General features: G+C 33.8%; 1 protein-coding gene across 2 annotated transcripts in view; it reads right to left on the bottom strand.

Moving 5' to 3' along the window:
- The window catches only part of LOC144973645 (voltage-dependent T-type calcium channel subunit alpha-1G-like), a 388,470-nt gene that overhangs the window by 85,340 nt on the left and 281,517 nt on the right, over positions 1–21,613 (bottom strand). For both annotated transcript variants that reach the window (XM_078916353.1, XM_078916355.1), the window contains exons 4-5: positions 20,480–20,503; positions 760–857 (exon numbers count right to left, since the gene is read on the bottom strand). In XM_078916353.1, coding sequence (XP_078772479.1) covers positions 760–857; positions 20,480–20,503 — 122 coding nt within the window. The remainder of the gene's footprint in view (positions 1–759; positions 858–20,479; positions 20,504–21,613) is intronic.

The raw sequence follows: 21,613 nt of genomic DNA, 5'->3' as shown, positions 1-21,613 counted from the left end.
ATGATGATGATGATGATGATGATGATGATGATGATGATGATGATGATGATGATGATGATGATGATGATAAGCATAGGAATGTTGTTCAACATTTATTTGTTTATTGCTTTGCTGACGAAGGGTTTGTACCCTAAACCTCCAAGCTTTTTGAAAGTTACTGGATGAATTAAACCAGATTTCAGTTCACAACCAAGAGTGAGACAGTCTCCCGTCTTGACCTTAACACGGACCGCCACTGATTATTCTTACGCATTTACAATTTATTTATTATAATCAGCGATTGAGTTGGCCACTGATTCATAAACACGGGAGAAGACTCGAAGCAACACAATTGGATTCAACAGTCTGATGTCACGTCGCACAACAACGGCGACCATCGTGGTTCTAAAAAAAGAAAATCGGTATTTTATTCTTCATGCTGGCTAGAACTTTTCATATGCCTTGTGATTAGAATGTATAAAAGTCAAAACATGATCAGATTTATGGGTTTTTTTTCTCTGGATACGCTTTTATGCTCGTCGGAGAAATATTTCACAAGGGCGTCCGCCATTGTTTCGATAGTTTAGAACCAGTTACTAAGTTACCATGCGTCATTACGAGGGAAGTGACGTTACGACTGTTGAAGCGTATTACATCTCACGTGGTTGAATTCAACCAATTTAGGAAGTGTGTTCATTTATTTTTATTTTCAATTCATATCAATCATCAGAATTCTTTTTTTTTTCTTTTTTCTTTTTTTTTTTAAGAAAGCCAACTTACTTGGAATTCTATTAATGGCCCTGAGAGGTCTCAACACTCGTATTGTTCTGATGGCAGATAGACTGATGTTTTCTGTGTCAACTGCATACTCGATCGTTCTGTGGATGTAAGAAAGAGGAACTCAAGCCATGGCAAAAGCAGCTATAAATAGATGTAGCTATAATAATATATGATATAGAGAAGTGCGAGATGAATACAAAGAAAAAAATATATATATATCCTCTATCAGAGTATCAGAGAACCGATGATGAGGTATTCTGACTTCTTTTTTTCTGAATTTTATTCAAAAGATATATATTAGTGCAAAATAGGTGGAATTTGAATAAAACAAAATTCATGATTTCGTTTTGAATTAAATAAATATGAAGAAGGGAGGTAGATCTGCTATGATAATAACTAAATATTGAGTCATTGATATAAGCCAACGTGTTGTTATTTTCAGGTCTGACAATCCGAATTGTTATGGGCTGGTTGTTTTAATGGAAATTTTCTCAAACTAACCCAAATTATTGTCCAATGTTAAAACCGGCCCATAATTGCGCTCGGTTATAAGACCTGCAAATATGTGTACCTAGATATTAGCCTTTCGTAAATGATACACATTACAATGGTAATACACTAGAAGTGAAATATAACGACATTTATACCGAACAATACGTAACATAATTGTCATCTTAAATATCTATAATTTTTTTTTTGGTTTGAATTGCACAGTAATGTTAAGTAAAATAAAAATTTTACTAAGTCAGGGGAGGAAACTAGAAGTAATGCAAGATTTTCAATAAATGGGTTGTGTCCCTTAGATTATTCAAAGCCGTATCAAAGTTGGATTATTATTAGATTATATAAATAGATAGAGCCAACTTTACAGTTAATGTAAGGTAAAAGCGGTATCAAAGAGAAGCGGTGAGAAAGATGTTACGACAAATTTATGAATGATAATAAACAAAGTTGAGGTACCTAATCTGTAAAAAATCACGTAGGTATTTATAATTTTGACCAGAAAACTCGTCCTTCAAATATCCATCTATTTAAATGATCCATAACTTAGTAAATACCTATCAAACCTAAGACTTCACAAAATCACAAAATTGAGAGTGTTTTGCCAAATTAGGGTCATTTAAATCGAACGATATTTGAAGGACGAGTTTCCTGGCCAAATCTTTAAATACGTGTTTATTTTCTCCTTCAGATTACGGAAAGAAGAGAGAATAATCTATCTAGAGTTATTTTCAAATTGCACTTTTCATTTTCCAATCTGATAAATAAGCTTTATCTAGTCCTATTTGTTATTTGGTATAAAATTGAATATTAAAAACCAACCAAAACAAATAAAAATAAACTATTTTAAAAAACCCAGAACACAAGAGAGAACAGAAATCGTTAATTCTAGAATTTAGTGTTGGTATATTATCATGGTCATTTACTTCAAGGTAAAGAAGGCTGATTTTTTCTATAATAATAATAATAATAATAATAATAATAATAATAATAATAATAATAATAATAATAATAATAGTAATAATAATGATGATGATGATGAAAATAATAATAATAATAATAATAATAATAATAATAATAATAATAATAATAATAATAATAATAATAATGATAATAATAATAATAATAATAATAATAATAATAATAATAATAATAATAATAATAATAATAAAAATAATAATAATAATAAGCTATTATCAACATCATCAACATCCTCATCATCAACATCATCAACATCATCATCAACATCCTCATAATCAACATCATCAAAATCCTCATCATCAACATCATTATCATCATCATCATCATCATCATTATCATCATTATGTTTTTAGCAGATAATTAACGTGGATGTCAAAGTACTTTATTGATCTCTGTTTTCACCATTCAAGTTTGCAGACAGGCTGGATGTTGCTCGATGATTCACTGTTCTAGAAAAACCCATATTTAAATATTTGGCCAGAAAACTCGTCCTTCAAATATCGATCGATTTTAATAACCCTCCACTTGGCAAAAACTCTCAAACCTTGGACCTCGCGAAGTCCCAGGTTTGAGAGCTTTTTTCCAAGACGAGTATCATTCAAATCGATCGATATTTGAAGGACTAGTTTTCTGGCCAAAGATTTACATACACGTCTCGCCTAGAGTCCGCCCGGCATTTAACTGACTAACGATTAATTGAACAATAATAATATAGCCAGACATTGAACATAGAATTGGCCATTGAAAATAATGAGTTCATTTTTGGCGAGTTCTCAATGCCCCGACACCTGCCGCATGTAATCATCACGCGTCGAGTACATGTTTATTTCCATGGGTGATCGGGTACTGAATTTAATTATCTAATTCAAAGATTCGATTATTTTTTCTTGGTGTGTTATGTTAGAATTACTTTGGTATCGATATATCAACGCTTAATTGAAATAAGTGCCTGAAGTTTGATGTAAGCAAATTATATCGACACTCTTTTATCTGTTCACTTTGATTGCAAAGTACTCTTCAGAAATTAGCTTGATAATAGATAAGAGACAGCTTGTAAACCACACACCCACACACACACACACACACACATATATATATATATATATATATATATATATATATATATATAAATATATATATATATATATATATATATATATATATATTACTCATTCATTACTTATCACAAATTATATTATGTGTTTTATTTATTTCATTATATATATATATATATATATATATATATATATATATATATATATATATATATATATATATATATATATATATAATGAAATAAATAATAGACATAATATAATTTGTTCTAAGTAATGAATGAGTAAATCTTAATCAACTTTGAAATGTACTTCAAACAGAAGAAGATTAATATTTAGATCAGATGGTTCATCCTAAAACATCTAATTTAAAATAACAAATTTCTTGACAACGCGTTGTTACCAATCATTAGTTGTGCGGCTGTGTAGTCTTGTGGTATGCAATCGTCTTCGGATCGGAAAGTCCTGGGTTCGACTCGAGTCCCGCTGTGAGAGGCACAAGTCGATTCCTTCGAAAAAGCTCTTTTCTCATATTCTATCACCGTACTCAGGTGTAAAATGAGTACCTGGTCGTTAACATCGATCTCTATCTGTCGGAAAAAAATGTACTATTGCCCAAAGGGCGTCATGTATCGTCCTACATATTAATTTTTGCTGTTTATCAGGGACCCCCCCCCCCCGTAAAGCGCACTCGGCACGTTTAATGGATATTGCGCAATATAGAAGCTCAATTTTTGGGTGGTGTTTTCCCTTCTAAATGTCGCTTGACCAACTGTCTCTATCCCATATTATGACAAGGTGTGCACGGAACTGAAAACTTGATTTGAATTATATAATGTTACCCATACCCGTGGGGTGTCAGGGGTCCCTCAACTGAGAGGGTGCAAGTGTTTTTTTTCTGACCCCCTGTCCACTGAGCAGTAATTGGGTAGATGGGTCTGTTAAATCTAGCGGAAAGTACTTTGCGATGGACCAAAGTCCTATCCAAAGGATAGCAAGCAATCGCTATTGTCCGTTTCACGCTATAGAAATTGGGATAAACTCCGGGTCCATGGCTCTGAAGGACTACTTTTCCATTAAAAAAATATAAATCACTACGCGATAAAATTTCAATTAAGTTAAATATTAGCATATTCGTCACAGATAAACTAAAACAAAATCCATTACCCATCTCTCACTGTCTGCATTGATTATTTCTATAAACAAATGTAAATGTTTATTTAGTTCTGTGGCTAATGTCCATTGGGTTAAAGGCCGATTTGAGCTAGATCGATTCAATTCCACTCATTTGACCTTTGGCCTTTGAGGAGTGCAAGTTAATTAAACCTGTACTTTTTAATAAGTGGATTAATCGAACAAAAAGGTATGGGTATTATATTATTTCGATATAATAATAATAATAATAATAATAATAATAATAATAATAATAATAATAATAATAATAATAATAATAATAATAATAATAATAATAATAATAATAATAATAATAATAAATATATAATGGGTAGGGGGGGGGGGGCGAAGTGGCCGAGTGGTTAAGGCATTGCACTGTGACCCAGAGGGACCCGTTTCGAGCCCCGCTTCAGGCACTTTCGTTTTTTTCCGTGAACAAGATTATTAACCCCCAATTTGCTCACTTGGCCAAAATGGGTGGTTCAGACATCTTATTTGATGAGTTATCTATATTCCTTCCTGGAATGCCTTGGCGACCATATCTTATCATGTCGTGCGGAAAAAGGCATAATTTAATAATAATAATAATATTAATAATAATAATAATAATAATAATAATAATAATAATAATAATAATAATGATAATAATAATAATAATAATAATAATAATAATAATAATAACAACAACAACAACAATAATAATAATAATGATAATAATAATAATAATAATAATAATAATAATAATAATAATAATGATAATAATAATTATAATTATAATAATGATGTTATATTTCTATCTATCTAACTATCTCTCTAATGATTTATCTATCTATCTATCTATCTATCTATCTATCTATCTATCTATCTATCTATCTATCTATCTATCTATCTATCTATCTATCTATCTATTTATCTATTTATCTATCTATATATCTATATATCTATCTATTCATCTATCTATCTATTTATCAATCTATCTATTTAGCTATCTCTCTATCTATCTATCTATCTATCTATCTATCTATCTATCTATCTATCTATCTATCTATCTATTTATCTATCTATCAATTTATCTTTCTATCCATGTATCTATCAATATATCGACACATCTGTCCGTTCGTTTACTTTGCATTTCTATCTAAATGTAAAGCAATATAATCCTCATATAAAATCGCTCCATACTCAATATACAAATATTTCCATATATTATCATCATATCAACTCGTCTCTTATCTAAGGGTCACTACCGACTGCAATGGTCAATAATATTATATCTCAGTCGGACCTTCCGGTCAAGGCCACTTTGTCGTCAGGGAGTTCGGTCCTAAATTGAACGAAGCCATTTTAATGCATTAATTTGTTTAGAGTTTCTTCCGGGTATCCAAGGAGTCATCAAAAATTCATGGAGCCACAGGTTCTGTTCTCTTGAACGCGTACAATTCACTTTTTCTTCATTTTTGGCATGATAAAAAGTGGTCCTTTTATAAAAAAAAAAGCTATATATAGCACAGCACCCACTAAATGTGCTCAAAGCGCTTTACAAGGGGTCCCTGACAAACAGCAACATTTAACATATAGGACGGACATGACGCCTGTTAGGAGATATTACAGTTTTTCGGACAAAGACAATCTGTTAACGGCCAGGTACTCATTTTACACCTGACTACAGTGAGAAAATGTGAGTAAAGAGCCTTTTCCAAGGACTCAACTATGCGCCGAGCGCGAGGCTCGAACCCAGGACCTTCCGTTTCGTTTGAGTTATTAGGCCCAAAGAGACGCTATAGAAACTGGGATAAACCCCTAGTCCATTGTTCTTAATGCCCTGAATGCGGTGATGTGGTCTTGCGATATGACACTTGCTTTCGGATCGGAAGGTCCTGGGTTCGAGCTTCGCTCGGCGCATAGTTAAGTCCTCGGAAAAGGCTCTCTCGCCGTTCTCATATGTAAAATGAGTACCTGGCCGTTAACAGCGTTGTCTCTGTCTGAAACAAAACTGTATAATCGCCTAACAGGCTTCATGTCTCGTTCTACGTGTTGCTGTTGGGACCTTTGTAAAGCGCTTTGAGCGCGTTAAGTGGATATTGCGCTATATAAAAGATCAATTATTATTTTTGCAACTTGTTAAAGAAACCTTGGATATCATAATTTTTGAACTCTAATATTTCAGACTGTTTTCACAAGTTGCAGTAGTTCATTGGGGCCATGAGGCTTCATCAATGGCGTGAACTGGACATTAGCAATTGCTTGCTATCCTTTTGATACGATACCAGACTATCGCAAATTATTTTCCGCCAGATCTACCAAATCCAGCTACCCAATCATTGATGGACATAATTTCTTTTTGCTTCAAATATTGACGGATGAAGATGACCCCTAACTTGTCAATGGGGTTCGGATATCTCATTTGGTAGAGCAATCGGTTCTCACGCAAAGGAACCGAGATCGATCCCGGTGTATCACGCGAGAATGACTCTACCAAAAAAAAAGACTCTAGAGTTAAATTGGCGTACGCGAGGCACATTCTAGAGAGTGTTTCTGGCGCCGCCAATCTAATTCTAGAGTCTTTTTGGCGGGAGAGTCATTCTGGCGTGCTGCACCTGGTGAAGCCGATATTTTGTCTACCCGTCCCCCATGTCCACCCAGCAGTAATTGGGAGTAGCTGGGGCTGTAAGATCTGACGGAAAGTACTTTGCGTATAGAATAGCGTCCTATCCTAAGGGTAGCAAGCAATAGCTATTGTCCGTTTCATGCCGTAGAAACCGGGAAAACAATCCGGCTTCATGGACCCTATGACTCTAAGGGACTACTACAACTTGCTAAAAACAGTCTGAAATATGAGACTTCAACAGTTGTAGAGTTTGAGAGTTTTTAACAAGTTGTAGTAATCTTTTATACTCATATGATCCACATCGTCCTATTCAATAGGAAGCAAGTAATTTCTATTGCTCGTTTTGTGCTATAGAAATAGGGATAAACTCCGGCTTTCTGAGGTCTGATGGCTCTGAAGGTCTACTTACTTTTATATAGATAGTAGTATGCGCTTGGCTAAGAAGCTCACAACATTGCCATCCGGAAGTTTTACGGACCAACAAACAAAACTATGTGTAACCATGAACTTTTATAGTCTGGATAATACAGTTAACTGAGAATTAATCATAAACTTGGATGACAAAAAACTTAATTTTATCTATAGCGTCAAATGAGCGAGAGCCATTGCTTGCTTCTATTTGAATAAGGTGCTAGTCAATCGCAAAGTACTTTCCGCCAGATCTAACGGATACATCTAACAAATCACTTTTGGGTGGGCAGAGTCAGCAACCCTCCCCCCCCCCCCCTTACACCCTTAACCCCCCCCCCCCCCCCCCACAAAACAAATAAAACGAAACCCAAAACAAAACAAATAAACATTTTAAAAAATAATTAAAAAACAAACAAATAACAGCTCAAGAAAACAAAACAGAACACGAAAACACACTCGACGTGACTCAGGATCCAAACCTGTCCCCTTTGCGTGTGAAGCGAGTACTCTACCCAATGATCTCGTCTCTCTCGAGCCTCAGTGACGAGTTGGCGGTCATTTAAAAATAATTTGAAATTAAAAGATTTTTGGCCAAAATGAAAGAGTAAAATCCAGTGTTTTGTATGAACACAGCAGCTGTTGTTTCATTTAGCGCTCATCGAATAAGTCTTGCCGGGCCGCGGGCCTTAACCATTAATTTAACTGTCGTGCTCTGGAAAAACTCGTATTTTAAAATTTGGCCAGAAAACTCGTGCTTCAAATATTCTAAATGGCCCTCATCTTGGCAAAAACTCTCAAACTTGGGACTTTGAGAAGTCTTCAATCAGGTCCCAGGTTTGAGAGTTTTTGTCAAGTTGAGAGTCATTTAAATTGATCGATATTTGAAGGGTGAATTTTCTGGCCAATATTTTAAATACGAGTTTTTGCCAGAGTACGGCAGTAAACTGGTAAATTGACTGGCATTGTGAGTGGTTGATTTACACTGGTGTATATTGAATTAATTAAGTTCTGTGTGTTATTGTGGTACTTGCTTTGTTTGGGTAGAAATTAGCTAGGGTGTGTATTGAGAATGTGTGTACGTGTGTGTGTATATGTGTGTATATGTGTGTATGTGTGTGTGTGTGTGTGAGAGATAGAGAGATAGATAGATAGATAGATAGATAGATAGATAGATAGAGAGAGAGAGAGAGAGAGAGAGAGAGAGAGAGAGAGAGAGAGAGAGAGAGAGAGGATGGCGAGGGTGAAGCAGAGATATAGATAGATAGAAATATTGATTGAGAGGGACAGACAGACAGAGAGAGAAAGATATATATATATATATATATATATATATATATATATATATAGATAGATCGATAGCCAGATAGAGAGAGAAAGAGAGAGAGAGAGGGATAGAGAGAGGGAGAGAGAAAGAGTGTGAGAGTGAGAAAGAGAGAGAGAAAGAGAGAGAGAGAGAGAGAGAAAGAGAGAGAGTGAGAGTGAGAAAGAGAGCCAGAGCGAGAGAGCGAGAGAGAGAGAGAGAGGGAGAGAGAGAGAGAGAGAGAGAGAGAGAGAGGGAGCGAGAGAGAGAGAGAGAGGGAGCGAGAGAGAGAGAGATAGATAGATAGATAGAGAGAGAGAGAGAGTGAGAGAGAGAGAGAGAGAGAGGAAAAGGGAAAACGAGTTAGAAAGAGACATTGGAAGAGAAAAGAGAAAGTTAGAAAGAAAGAAAGTGTGTTCGTGTTTATGTGTGTGTGTGTGTGTGTGTGTGAGAGAGAGAGAGAGAGAGAGAGAGCGAGAGAGAGAGAGAGAGAGAGAGAGGGAGAGAGAGAGAGAGAGAGAGATGACGGTGGAAGGGGTGGGGAAATCCACCCACTGATGTCCAAATAGATTTATTATCATTCTTGTGGACAAATGAAGAAATACCATTTCCTGCTTCATCCCCTTCCCTCCCCTGTCCACTTACTCGACCAGGTCATCAACGAAAACAAACAGGATAGGAAGAACCCTGAGACGGAAGAACCTCTTCAAGGAGACTCTTTTACCGTAACTGGTATTGTGCAAAAATGAAAATAACAAAACTTTAAAAAGGATTAAATATATGACATGGAACTCTTCAGACTCAAAAACCTTTTTTTTTACCAAATGCGTTGTCTATACCTACCAGCAACGAAAACAAACAGTATACAAAGAATCTTGGGACGAAAAACCTCTCTGAAGAGACTCTTTTACCGTAACTAGTATTGTGAAATGAACAACAACAACAAAAAAAAAAAAAAACAACCAAAAAAAAAAACCCCAGAAAAACCCAAACATTAAAAAAAAATGTACGGCAGTAGATGTATATAATTTAGTCGAAAGTAGAAAGTAAAAATCATCCGAATTACGACTGTTATCTCTAAGCAGTCTTGTCATTTTTAATTATAAATTTCTCATAAATAAACCAGTTTACTGCCGTACTGTTCTAGAAACAAAAATAAAGATTCCCTTTATTCATCCCATACGGTGAATTTGTCTCTAGGGTCTATTCCAAGGGAAGACTGGAATAATCCCAAGGCATCAGCCGCAGTGAAGCGCCGCAAATTGAGCTAGGGTGAGGTGACTGGCTCAAGGCCATTATACAACGCATCGGCGCGTGATCGAACTCGGTACTTTTCGGGTACAAACCAAAGACCGCACCGCTGAGCCACGCTGCGCCCAGAAAAAATATGTATTTAACTCCTTCCTTACCAACCATTTTTAAAATTTCCCCGAAAATTCACACCCGCCCAACACAAAAATAGACTTTTCCTAATCAAACAAAAAAGTAACAAGTGCATTCTATACAGAATGTTGTTCAGCAAAGTGATATCTACAAAGCAGTGTTTAGTATTTATAGCTGTAATCAAATCATTTCTTTACATTTCGTGATTTACAAGATAAATTTGAATAAGAAAACTGTTGGTTGTGTCGTAACGAATGTGACGATTTTCCTATCGTTGGTAAGGAAAGGTTTAAACAGGAGATAAAGATAAAGGGATTAAATCTGACTCATAAATGAACAACACAAAACAAACGACATTTCGGCCCTTGGCCTTTATCAATTAAACATAGAATAATATAAATATATATGTATTCTGTGTTTACTTGATAAAGGCCAAGGGCCGAAACGTCGTTTGTATTGTGTTGTTCATTCATGAGTCAGATTTACTCCCTTTATCTTTATCTCCATTTTATTGACTCATTTGGGCACCTCTATTTAGTAAAGGTTGAAACATGTGGTCAGAAAACTCGTCCTTCATATTACATCAACAGATTGTACTCGTATCTTCTATCTAGTGTTAAATAATATATTATTGTGTATAATATGTACGAGTACTTGATGTTGTTTTTCTCTAGCTCTCATGTGTTCGTGAACTAGAATCTAATTGTGTCGATTAATGATTTTATCTCCTTTCAAACAGTCGTAATGGGTTGTACTATAATTCAATCATTTGGAATTATGTGACCCATCGTCTCAAAATGGTATTATGTCGGGACGAACTATATGCTTAAAAGCCGAATTAAACGTTAAACTGGCCAAAAATATAAGTTGTTGGCATTAGCACCCTAAAATATGGTATCCATTCTCCTCAATAAAGCATACAAACTCAACACAAGTCTGATATTTCTGGCTATAAATTCAATTTTCAACATCTTAACAATCCCGACTTAATGCCGTTTTGAGGCGAAGGGTCACATATGTAGACTAGAGTCGTATTCGTGTCAGGTTGCTCATTGATATCAATATTCGTTTCATATCAGTCTTTGTTTGTTTGTTGAACTTGATGTGGTGTTGTGTGGAAAATAGAATACATCTTAAAAGTATGATGGTGGTGGTGGTGGTGGTGGTGATGATGATGATGATGATGATGATGATGATGATGATGATGATGATGATGGTGGTGATGATGCTACTGTTGCTCTTCGTGCTATTCATGATGATAATGATGATGCAGATGCTGCTGCTGCTGCTGCTGATGATGATGATGATGATGATGATGATGATGATGATGATGATGATCATAATGATGATGATGGTGATGATGATGATGATGATGATGTCGATGATAATGATGCTGATGATGGTGAGATTGATAATAAGAGTAGCTATATATCATACTTAAAAAACAAAACAAACGTTTATTCATGCTTAAAACAACTTCTAAAAGACCATGACTAGGGAGCATTTGGGGCACAGCTGTAATCTGATGGTACCGAATTTGAATCCAACTCGCTACCTTGGGAAAGACATCTTGTCCTATTTCATGAAAATGAAAATGTTTGCTGCTTGAAGCTCAAAGGAAAACTACGCCATTCTCACATCTCTCATTCGTCCTTAGTGTTTCATTCGTCGTGTTGTGTTGATAAAGGGGAAACTCGAAACGTCTGGATTTGACTGTCTTCCGCAATTACTCTTAAAGTCTTATTTTTTACAGAGGTGTTTTTGAATCGATGGACAAGGATTTCACCACTAGGGTTGTTGGGTTATTCCACTTTATAACATATAAGAAAAGGTTATACCATTCGGTTTGCCGGTTACTCCCGCTAATCGCCCGTCCGTCTAATCTAAGGGAATTTTAAAATGAAATAACTAGACTTTAATCCTATAAACTAATACGGTTATAATGATATCTCAATCAGTCTTTCATGTAGTGTTTGTTATTCCTGTTTCTCAATTAACGGGCCTGCAATCGGTAACGAAAATGGCCGCGCTTTAACTCACTCAACCCTAACACCGACTGTATACGTAGTTTACCCGGGTTACTTTTACCCCATGCCTATTTATTAATTATTTTTTGGGACAAATTATAGGCATTATTTTTAGTTCTTACATGTTAATGGTAGTTGAATAAAACTATCGCTGCACATGCTCATTTTTAAAACACTTTTTTCCAATACTGAAAAGTAGCAAAAATCTCTAGGATTGAGTGAGTTAAGTCCTGACCTTGCGGCCACCCACAACACAGGCTTGACACAGGCTTCCCCTATTTATTCATTATGGCCACATAGATGTTGATATCTCAATCTTGGCAACTTTAATTATGTATTTCTTTTTTTTTTAAACAAAGAAATAGCAGAGACAAAAACCATCGGTGTGGTGTGTACAGTAGCTACTTCAGAGACAGATACACACTCATACACACTTGTTAAAGGAAGAGAATGTTTATACATCTGATAACAGAAACTGTCTGCGTATGGGTAAGGATATATCATTACCATCTTTTTTTTTGAAATATTCGATCGATGTAAGAAGTAGAAGTTTTCTGACCAAAATGTGGTCTAGTGGTATGACACTCGCTTTCGGATCGGAAGGTCCTGGGTTCGACCCTTGCGCCCTGGCGCATAGTTGAGTCCTTGGAGAAGGCTCTTTACTCACATTCTCGCACCGTGCTCAGGTGTAAAATGAGTACCTGGCCGTTAACAGCGTTGTCTTTGTCCGAAAAAGTGTAATATCGCCTAACAGGCGTCATGTCCCGTCCTACATGTTAAATGTTGCTATTGACCAGGGACCCCTTGTAAAGCGCTTTGAGCACATTTAGTGGATATTGCGCAATATAAAGCTCAATTTAGAATTTAAATGTAAAAAATGCGTTTTGTCAGTGTACGGTTAAATAAGATAGTAAAAGTGTTCTCAGTAAAAAGGTTATTCATAATAATTGAGAGAAATAAAACAACAACCAATTTATTGTGACTTGTCAGTAACAATACTTTATAGATAGTGTGTGCTTTGCTAAGAAGCTCACAACATTGCCATCCGGAATTAGAACGGACCAACACATACAACTATGTGTAACCTTAAACGTTTATAGACTGGTTAATACAGTTTAGTGAGAATTACTCATAAACGCGGATGGCAAAACACAATAATAAAGTCCCGAATGACGTCAACTTCATTCTACCTATATCAGAATGACGTAAAACATGATTACAAAATGTGATATTTTACAATGAAAAAAAAAGTTATCGATGTTAGGCAAAAACATGTTTTAAAAACTGGGCCGCTTTACAATGAAAAAGATTGATTAAAATTACACAAAGCGTCATACCACTAGACCACATAGCCGCATAACTTGGGGGCGAAGAACATGTAGCCCAGAGGCTATGAAATGAATCCAGCATTAATGTAAAACGATATGTTACAGTGAATGACATAATCAGTCTGATGGTGAAAAGGTTTGAACTGAGATATTGCCAAGTTTAGTTAGAAGGTCAATTTTCATCCAAAATGAGTTCTTGTCATAAATGATTAAATCAACCCTTTTTGTACATCTTCGGGAAATATTAAAGTTTAATTTAACTTCCAAATATTTTTTTTCAGCTAGTCAAGTTGAAAAAGTATGAAATTTGAGAAAAGTGCAGGAGACCTTTCCCATACATCTGACCATAACTTCATGAAAATTCACCCGATTTACTTCAAATAAAACGTAAAATATTCTGGGGAGCAAATTCTTTCAGAATGCAAAATCCAAAAAGTTCACATTCCGACTGATTATGTCACTGACATATATGATGATTCGGGACGCACACTTCAGAAATATGGCCAATTATTGAGCTGATGGGCTACAAATATGATTTGATATAAGAAAACAGCGTTTGTCTTTATTTCTCTTGATCAATAAGTCTGGGGTTTGGTGTTTTGTTTTTTTTCGGAGCAGTATTTCCGAGCGATGAACAACATGTTGCCACATTGTATATTCTAAACCAAGTGAGACCAGTGGATGACTGTTGTGCGTCTATGTGGTCTAGTGGTATGACAATCACTTTTGGATCGGAAGGTGCTGAGTTCGAGCCTGGCTCGGCGCTTTGTTGAGTCCTTGGGAAAGGCACTTTACTCACATTCTCTCACCGTACTCAGGAGTAAAGTGAGAACCTGGCCGTTAAGAGCGTTTGTCTCTGTCCGAAAAAAAAACCCCCATTGTAATATCGACTAACAGGCGTCGGGTCCCGTTCTACATGTTACGTGATGCTGCTGGTCAGCGACCTCTTGCAAAGCGCTTTGAGCACGTTTAGTGGATATTGCGCAATATAAAACTTCAAGTTATTGTTTTAGATAATAATATATAAATGGGCTAAAAGCAAATAGCGTTTCAGTCTAGGTTTATTTATTTATTTTCTTTTTTTTTTCTTTTCTTTTTGAGTGATTATTCTGAGCGATGGGCATGTTGCCACATTTTATAATATAAGCCAAGTGAAAACCGTGGAGAATTAGACACTGAGATATATAATTTGGCTATAATCAATTCGCGTTTAATTCCGTGATTTGTTTGAGCGATTATTCTGAGCTATGGACAACATGTTGCCGCATTGTATAATATAAGACAACTAAGACTCATGGATGACTAGATATTGTGATTGTCTACATAGATTTAGATAACTTGCGTCACCGACATTATGTTGTAGGTTACCCTTCCATTACCTTTCCAAGCTTAGATAATCTAGTATTGGAGAACTATTCAATGATTTATTAGCGTTTTAAAGATCGTGAACGTTTTTTATAACAGCAAAAACTATAATTTATAACATCGATATGCAACGATATATAATTGATTCTGTTTAAATGCCACAAAATGGCGTCGAGCTCATTTTGATTTGAGTTTTTTCTTTAAAATAAAACAAAGAACCATTTTAAGAGATCTAAATAGTATGAATTTGAATTTTAAAAATAAATGTCTATGATGTACATTGAATTTAACTTGTCAGTCATCGGTTTAATTGAACGTTTGTAATTTCAATCAGAGTTCGGTCTATGCAACTTCCCTCCGATAATACAAAGTGTAACTATGAATAAACATAGAAAAAGGAAAGATCTACAATTTCATGCAATATAGCAATAGAGTTTAAGAACAGAAGCGATAAAATAAAAACTAAAAAGTAGAATTGAAAAAAAAAATAAAAAGAGAAGAAACGAAATAATAAAAATAATAATCATATGAAAAGTACTTTTGCAGTGTGTTGACACATTGATGTGATAGAGGCAGCTCACAGGAAAATTGGTGTCGACTATAATGAAACACTACAAACGTGTCAAGTGATAACACATAGAAAATAAAGCAGTGCCGGAAATGAGCTTGTGTAGATACATGCTGGGAAATGAAATGAAAGCCTCCATGCATTTTTGTGAGCTAAAATCAAAAATAAATTCCGCAAATTTGCGATGGAAATAAGTTTGTAATTATTTTTTACTTTAATTGATATCGGAATATTAACATCAGACTTTCTCTAGAAAAGATATAGACGTCTACAATTGCCTGAAAATACATCATACTCGGGGTGATAAATTGAAAATCTATGTGACTGCTTACGAGATAGACTGAGACACATTTCTTTCGATTTTTGGACAGTTCAAAAACTTCTGTTATTGGATTTAAGAATGACTCGAATGAAAAAAAAATATATGGGAAATATTATTATGTAATATAATTTTGATCACTGATTTGTTACATACAATGTAGACTCTCTGAATAGTAATAAATTTTATTCAAAAGACACGACTGATCAAATCATTTGAGGAGGTGACTTTAAGTATCTGCTACTATTCATATATAAAATGAGTCAATACTATTCAAGAAATCAATTGGGAATGATTAGAGATAATTTGAAATTTCGATTCGCACATGGTATTGTTTTATGAGTAAACAAGATAATTAATTTTCCTACTTGAGTCACTAAATAAAAATGACGTATTTCCTGTAAGATCAAAATGAGACTTACAGATTTTGGAAGTCACCTACTCATTTATGTAGCCATTCAAGTAAACAAAAGATTAAATGTAACATTTTAGAACGCTGCTTATAGTCTGAAGTATGTAACAATTAGTACACATTGACTGGAGAATTAATCGACAATAATTAAACTCAGGAATATTTAATCATGTGAGTACAAAGGAGAAATTTATTGGAGTCGACAGGAAGCATAAATTTACTGAATAAGTTTTAACTGGTATATTTTTGTTGGTTTATAATGTAAATTTTGATCATAATTATGATCATATCTGGGATATTTTTACAGGAACCTTTATTTTTTCATTGGGTATTTTAGGGCTTCTGACTCAAGCGACCCTGACCTTGATATGTTATATGTTATACAAACTAATTATCTACGATCGTATTTATCAGACATTTCCACCAGTTAAACTAATGTATTGAAATGTAGATAGATCGAAAACATACTCAGGCCTGATTAAACGGTTTGAATATTCAATACACTTGAAAAACGGACTATTTTGAAGTCTCCAGTTTAGTTATTTTGATAAATTAGGTGTCATTCTAATATTCTCTTATAAATAGAGAGTAAAAGACTTTTTATCAAGATTGTAAATATGCGTTTTTGAAAGTGTTTGACAATTTAGAACATTTATTAAGATTTTAAGCATTAAATGCCCTTGCTATATTTTAAATGAGAGTATTTAAATTCCTATCAAGTTGGGATTTTAAAAAGTGAAATCTTTAATGAATACGACAAACCGTGTAATATATATCCATTAATCCATTATGACAAACAGTGTAGTATGCATCCATTAATCCATTATGGCAAACAGTGTAGTATGCATCCATTAATCCATTATGACAGTGTAGTACGATCTATTAATCCATTATGAAATAAATCATTGGATGCAATACTGTAACTGCCTATCAATATCAAAGCATTGCATTAAAATCTATCAAAGGACCCTTGTCAGTATTGTGGTATAATGTTATAATTTAAAATATAACATATGTTTGTTTTATTTATTTGACACTAAACGCACTGCTAAACAAAATAATATAAGAACAAGAACGAATTAAATAACAGTGTGTGTAAATGAACACGATATTTTTGTTGATTTGTTTCATGTACATTAAATACATCCGTATTATTTGTAACAGCGATTTGATATTACATTATAAACTTTAAAATACATTATTACAAATAATCTAACAATATTGTGATCTCTTTGAAGTTCCGCGTGCATTTATTTGTTTAAGATATCAAATTTGTAATAAAAGACAAGTTTTTGATTTCATCAAAATTGCTTTTTATGTATTTCTTCGTGATTATTTATTTTTGTTTGTATATTTGTATAGTGTCTGTGTGAAAGATTTTGTTATTTTACAGTATAAAGAAAATGAAACCGAAGATATCTTCACCCACTATGATGCTTAATTCTTACCGGAAATTGGTTCTAGTCGTATGACTTGAAAGGTTTTAGAACACAACAGCATGAGATTTTAACATTTCTAGAGTAAGACCCTATCCAATCTTAACATAAACTTTTCAAAACGCTACACAGAAAACAAAGAGATTATAAGATATTTTTTAATGGCAAACTGTGAGTAAAGTTTGTATCCAGTGAATTTTGTAAATGTGTGTTGTAAACTTTTTTCGAATCCTAGGAGAATTTTTTAGAGTCTGACTTTAATGAATTTTAACTGATAATTTAATTTTTATGGATTGATATACTTTTTGCGTTGATTATCAAGGTATGATCTATTTTAGATTTAATTCAATATCAGACAACTGAATAATAAAACATGTTTTGTTTATAAATGACGACAATAAGACAAAAAACAATGATGCTCCGGGAGATTGGTAAAATCTTACTTTAATTTCCTCTTTGTTAAGTTTTGAATTTTCGACTAACACATAACATTTCACCTCCAAATTTTCATTTATAATGAAAACGGACTTATTTGCAAATTCTGAACCTTCATGAAAATCGTAATTAAGATAGTATTAGATACTCATTATTTGATTTAAATTATAAAAAATAAATCTGATTATAACTCAAAAAAACTTAGAGCATATTTTAAAAAATAAAGCTTAACAAAAAAATGTACTTTAAGTGAAGGCATTTGATCGGACATTGAACTTGTAAATAAGTACAGAAATGTCATGATAATAATGTTCACTTGGAGACTGAGAGAATAATCAATACTCCATGAAAAGAAGATCACCGGAATTGAGGAGCTAATGAATTGATATGGTGACCATTATGGACAGAAGCAGAAAGTGATCGAATGCTTAAATTAGCCGAATCATCTGTAAGATGTCATATTGGTCATTATTTTGTGCCATATAGGAAGATTAATCCATCCTGGTTATCGAAATCTCAGTCTTTCCATAGAAATCTTAATATAACATCACAGAATATAATGTTTTGAGAAAACATGTCCATGTTTGACCACGTTATTTAAGTTGGACAAAAGCATTTAATTCTTTATGAGATATGAATTAATCTGGGATAAACTCCGACTCCACGAAGCTAATGGCTCTGAAAGACTGCTTTTTTACATTCATGAACATATTTAGTAAAATAAATATTAATAGATTCAGGTAGGAAGCGTGCGTGATATATGAATAAAAGGTTACCTAAAATACATGGAAAAATGTGTTGTCTTATGAATAAAGTGTTGCTCCATTAACTGTTTATTTATTTTAAATCAGTACCGGATAAGGTATTGCGTTAAAAAAAAAATGGTTCCCGTAATAATTTCTGTACAATCATCACGACTATTTTCAGTTCTTAAATGGAATGTGTAATACTCTCAGTCAGAGGTGACGATGAATTTGGTCGGTAATTTTCTATCGCAGCTTATTTGGCTGAAACGTTTCCAAGTTTGGAGTATCAGTTTAAAGTTGACTTTGGAGGACCGTGTAATGCAGTATTTGCTTCTAAACCGATCAAGCAATATATCATGATATATAAGTATGCAAAAATGTTGGTCTAATGTCTTTTTTAAAATGCTGTGTATATTGTTACGATTGACGTTAATTTTTATTATGATTTGACTTTATTGATATGGTTTACCTAATTCGTGTGGCGTTTTGTGATTGTTAATTAAGAACATTAATTCTTCTAACGTGCGTCGTTAGATATTTCATTGTGTAAGACGATGGAGTATTTCATTTTTAGAATACTGCAGATTAATTTGTACTGTTATCATAAATGTAGACTATCTATATCACCCAGATAAGTAATGATAGGAACTACAGAGATTTAACTTGGAATGGAAGGTGAAGGCATGGTTAACCATTATTCTGCCGTACTCTGGAAAGATAAGTATTTAAAATTTGGCCAGAAAATTTGTCCTTCAAATATTGAACGATTTAGATGAATTTCACCTTAACAAAAACTATCAAACCTGGTACCTCGTAGAAGTCCTCGCGATGTCCCAAGATTGAGAGTTGTTTTGCCAAGATGAGGGACATTTAAGTCGATTGATATTTGGGATGACGAATTTTTTGGGCCAAATAATGAAACTCGTGACTTCCTAGAGTATACGACAGTTTACTGGTTAACAAGGCATATTGTCACATTTTTCATTGTGTGGTTGTATGTTTTGTACTTTTACACAATAAAAATCATAGTTAATAACGATGATAGCTATTGCATTGCCAAAGAAAATAGATATAGTTGAGTTGATGCTCTGACTTAATTCTCCCATTTCAATCAAAATATTGTAAAATCTGAGCACATAGTCGGAATTTAAAGATTTTGCACTCTATGTCTTATGTTCACCTATTACAAAGAACGGAGTCATCATTCTCTGCTTTAAGAATCTTTTATCTACTCACTGCAATTATACGTTATTCAAAATTAATTCTAAAGATTATAAATCAATCATACGAACTATAAAATATATTTTTCAAAATTCATAATGATTATGGTGATGACGATGATTATGAAGATGACGATGATGATGATAATAATAACGAAACACCAACACCATACTACAACAAGACAAAACAGCGGTACCGAGCATAGCTGACTTGCCAGATTGAGGACAGAGTGGTAGCCACAGAAAAGGACAGGTGGTTGGTTGGGTTTGGGAAACGGAAGTGACTCGGGTGTGACAAGGAATAAACGATCACGTTACCATCGTCATTCGTGGACACACATAAAATACACGACACACAGCTACACAATATCACTACCAACATTGACATCATTGGGAGATGGGAACACGGGAAGAAAAGTAGGGGAGATAGAAAGAAATGCAGATCGTCTTACTTGTTAACAATATGTTCACCGACCCTATCCACCCAAGGGTCAAAGGAATTTTAAAGGAAAGAAAAATAATTCAAGTTATATTCAATTACGTAATTCTCTGTATGTTTACCACTTAAAAAATGAAAGTAATAAGAAAATTAAAACAAAATGATTCAAAGAAGGATAAAGGGTGACGATAGGTAAATGCACTGTCTACCATTTCAATGGCTGTTTGATTTACTAAATATTGGTTAAAATTTGTCGGATGATAAATGGACGATGGCGACTGCATATGAAAAGACGGGTGTTGAGGAGGAATGATTCTAAAACTCAATTCTTCTAAGTAATGCTGCGGATTATGGCAGTATAACATAATATATTATTTTTTGAAATTTGTCTTATAATTTATGAATTGATCGTTATATCCATATTTAGGTTTTTCCTATCCAATTTTCGTATAATATAGTTTAATCAAAGTATTCAAAATTCCAGCAAATTTATATTGCTACATCTCCTAAAACATAATCCAGAAAAAACCCATAGAAGCTGTATAGAAAATCTTTCCGGCCAGTAATAATTATTTGCCTGCATTCTACTAGGTTGTTCACACGGTTTTTATAACAACTAATATAGTTTTTTTTAACAACCAAATTGATAATAATGATATGAATAATGTTGAAAGAAACAATGACAAATTAAGGCTTAAAGCATTAATCCAGGAAAAAATGAATAAATGGTAAAAAGGTTTTAATGTGTTGCATGCTAACAGTGTGTATAAAAAAAGACGAGAAAATAAAACAAGGGAAAATGCACAATTTTGCAATCTTGAGCACCATGGACGAAGAATCTTTCAACTATTTTGCATTACAAATAGCATCAATTATTACAGTACAAAAGTTTGAAGCAAACTATACCATGTATGATACTAAATTTTCCACGCTTTCTGACATAAACCTAATTCTCTCCCCATATAAAGTTATATAACCATTTATAACATTGATTCTTAACGCCTACTTTTTCCAACCATTAGCAAATTACCATCCTCACTTAATTCTTATTTAGAACAATTAATTACACGTGGATACTAAATTTTTAAAAAAGATCTTGAGATCTTGATACTAATTTGGGGCAATAAAATCTCATACATTGTTTGCT

The sequence above is a fragment of the Berghia stephanieae genome, chromosome 5 (assembly GCF_034508935.2).
Source record: "Berghia stephanieae isolate SIO BIC M18660-M18661 chromosome 5, UCSD_Bste_1.3, whole genome shotgun sequence".
Lineage (NCBI taxonomy): Eukaryota > Metazoa > Mollusca > Gastropoda > Nudibranchia > Aeolidiidae > Berghia > Berghia stephanieae.
This window is presented reverse-complemented; position numbering and strand designations above follow the sequence as displayed.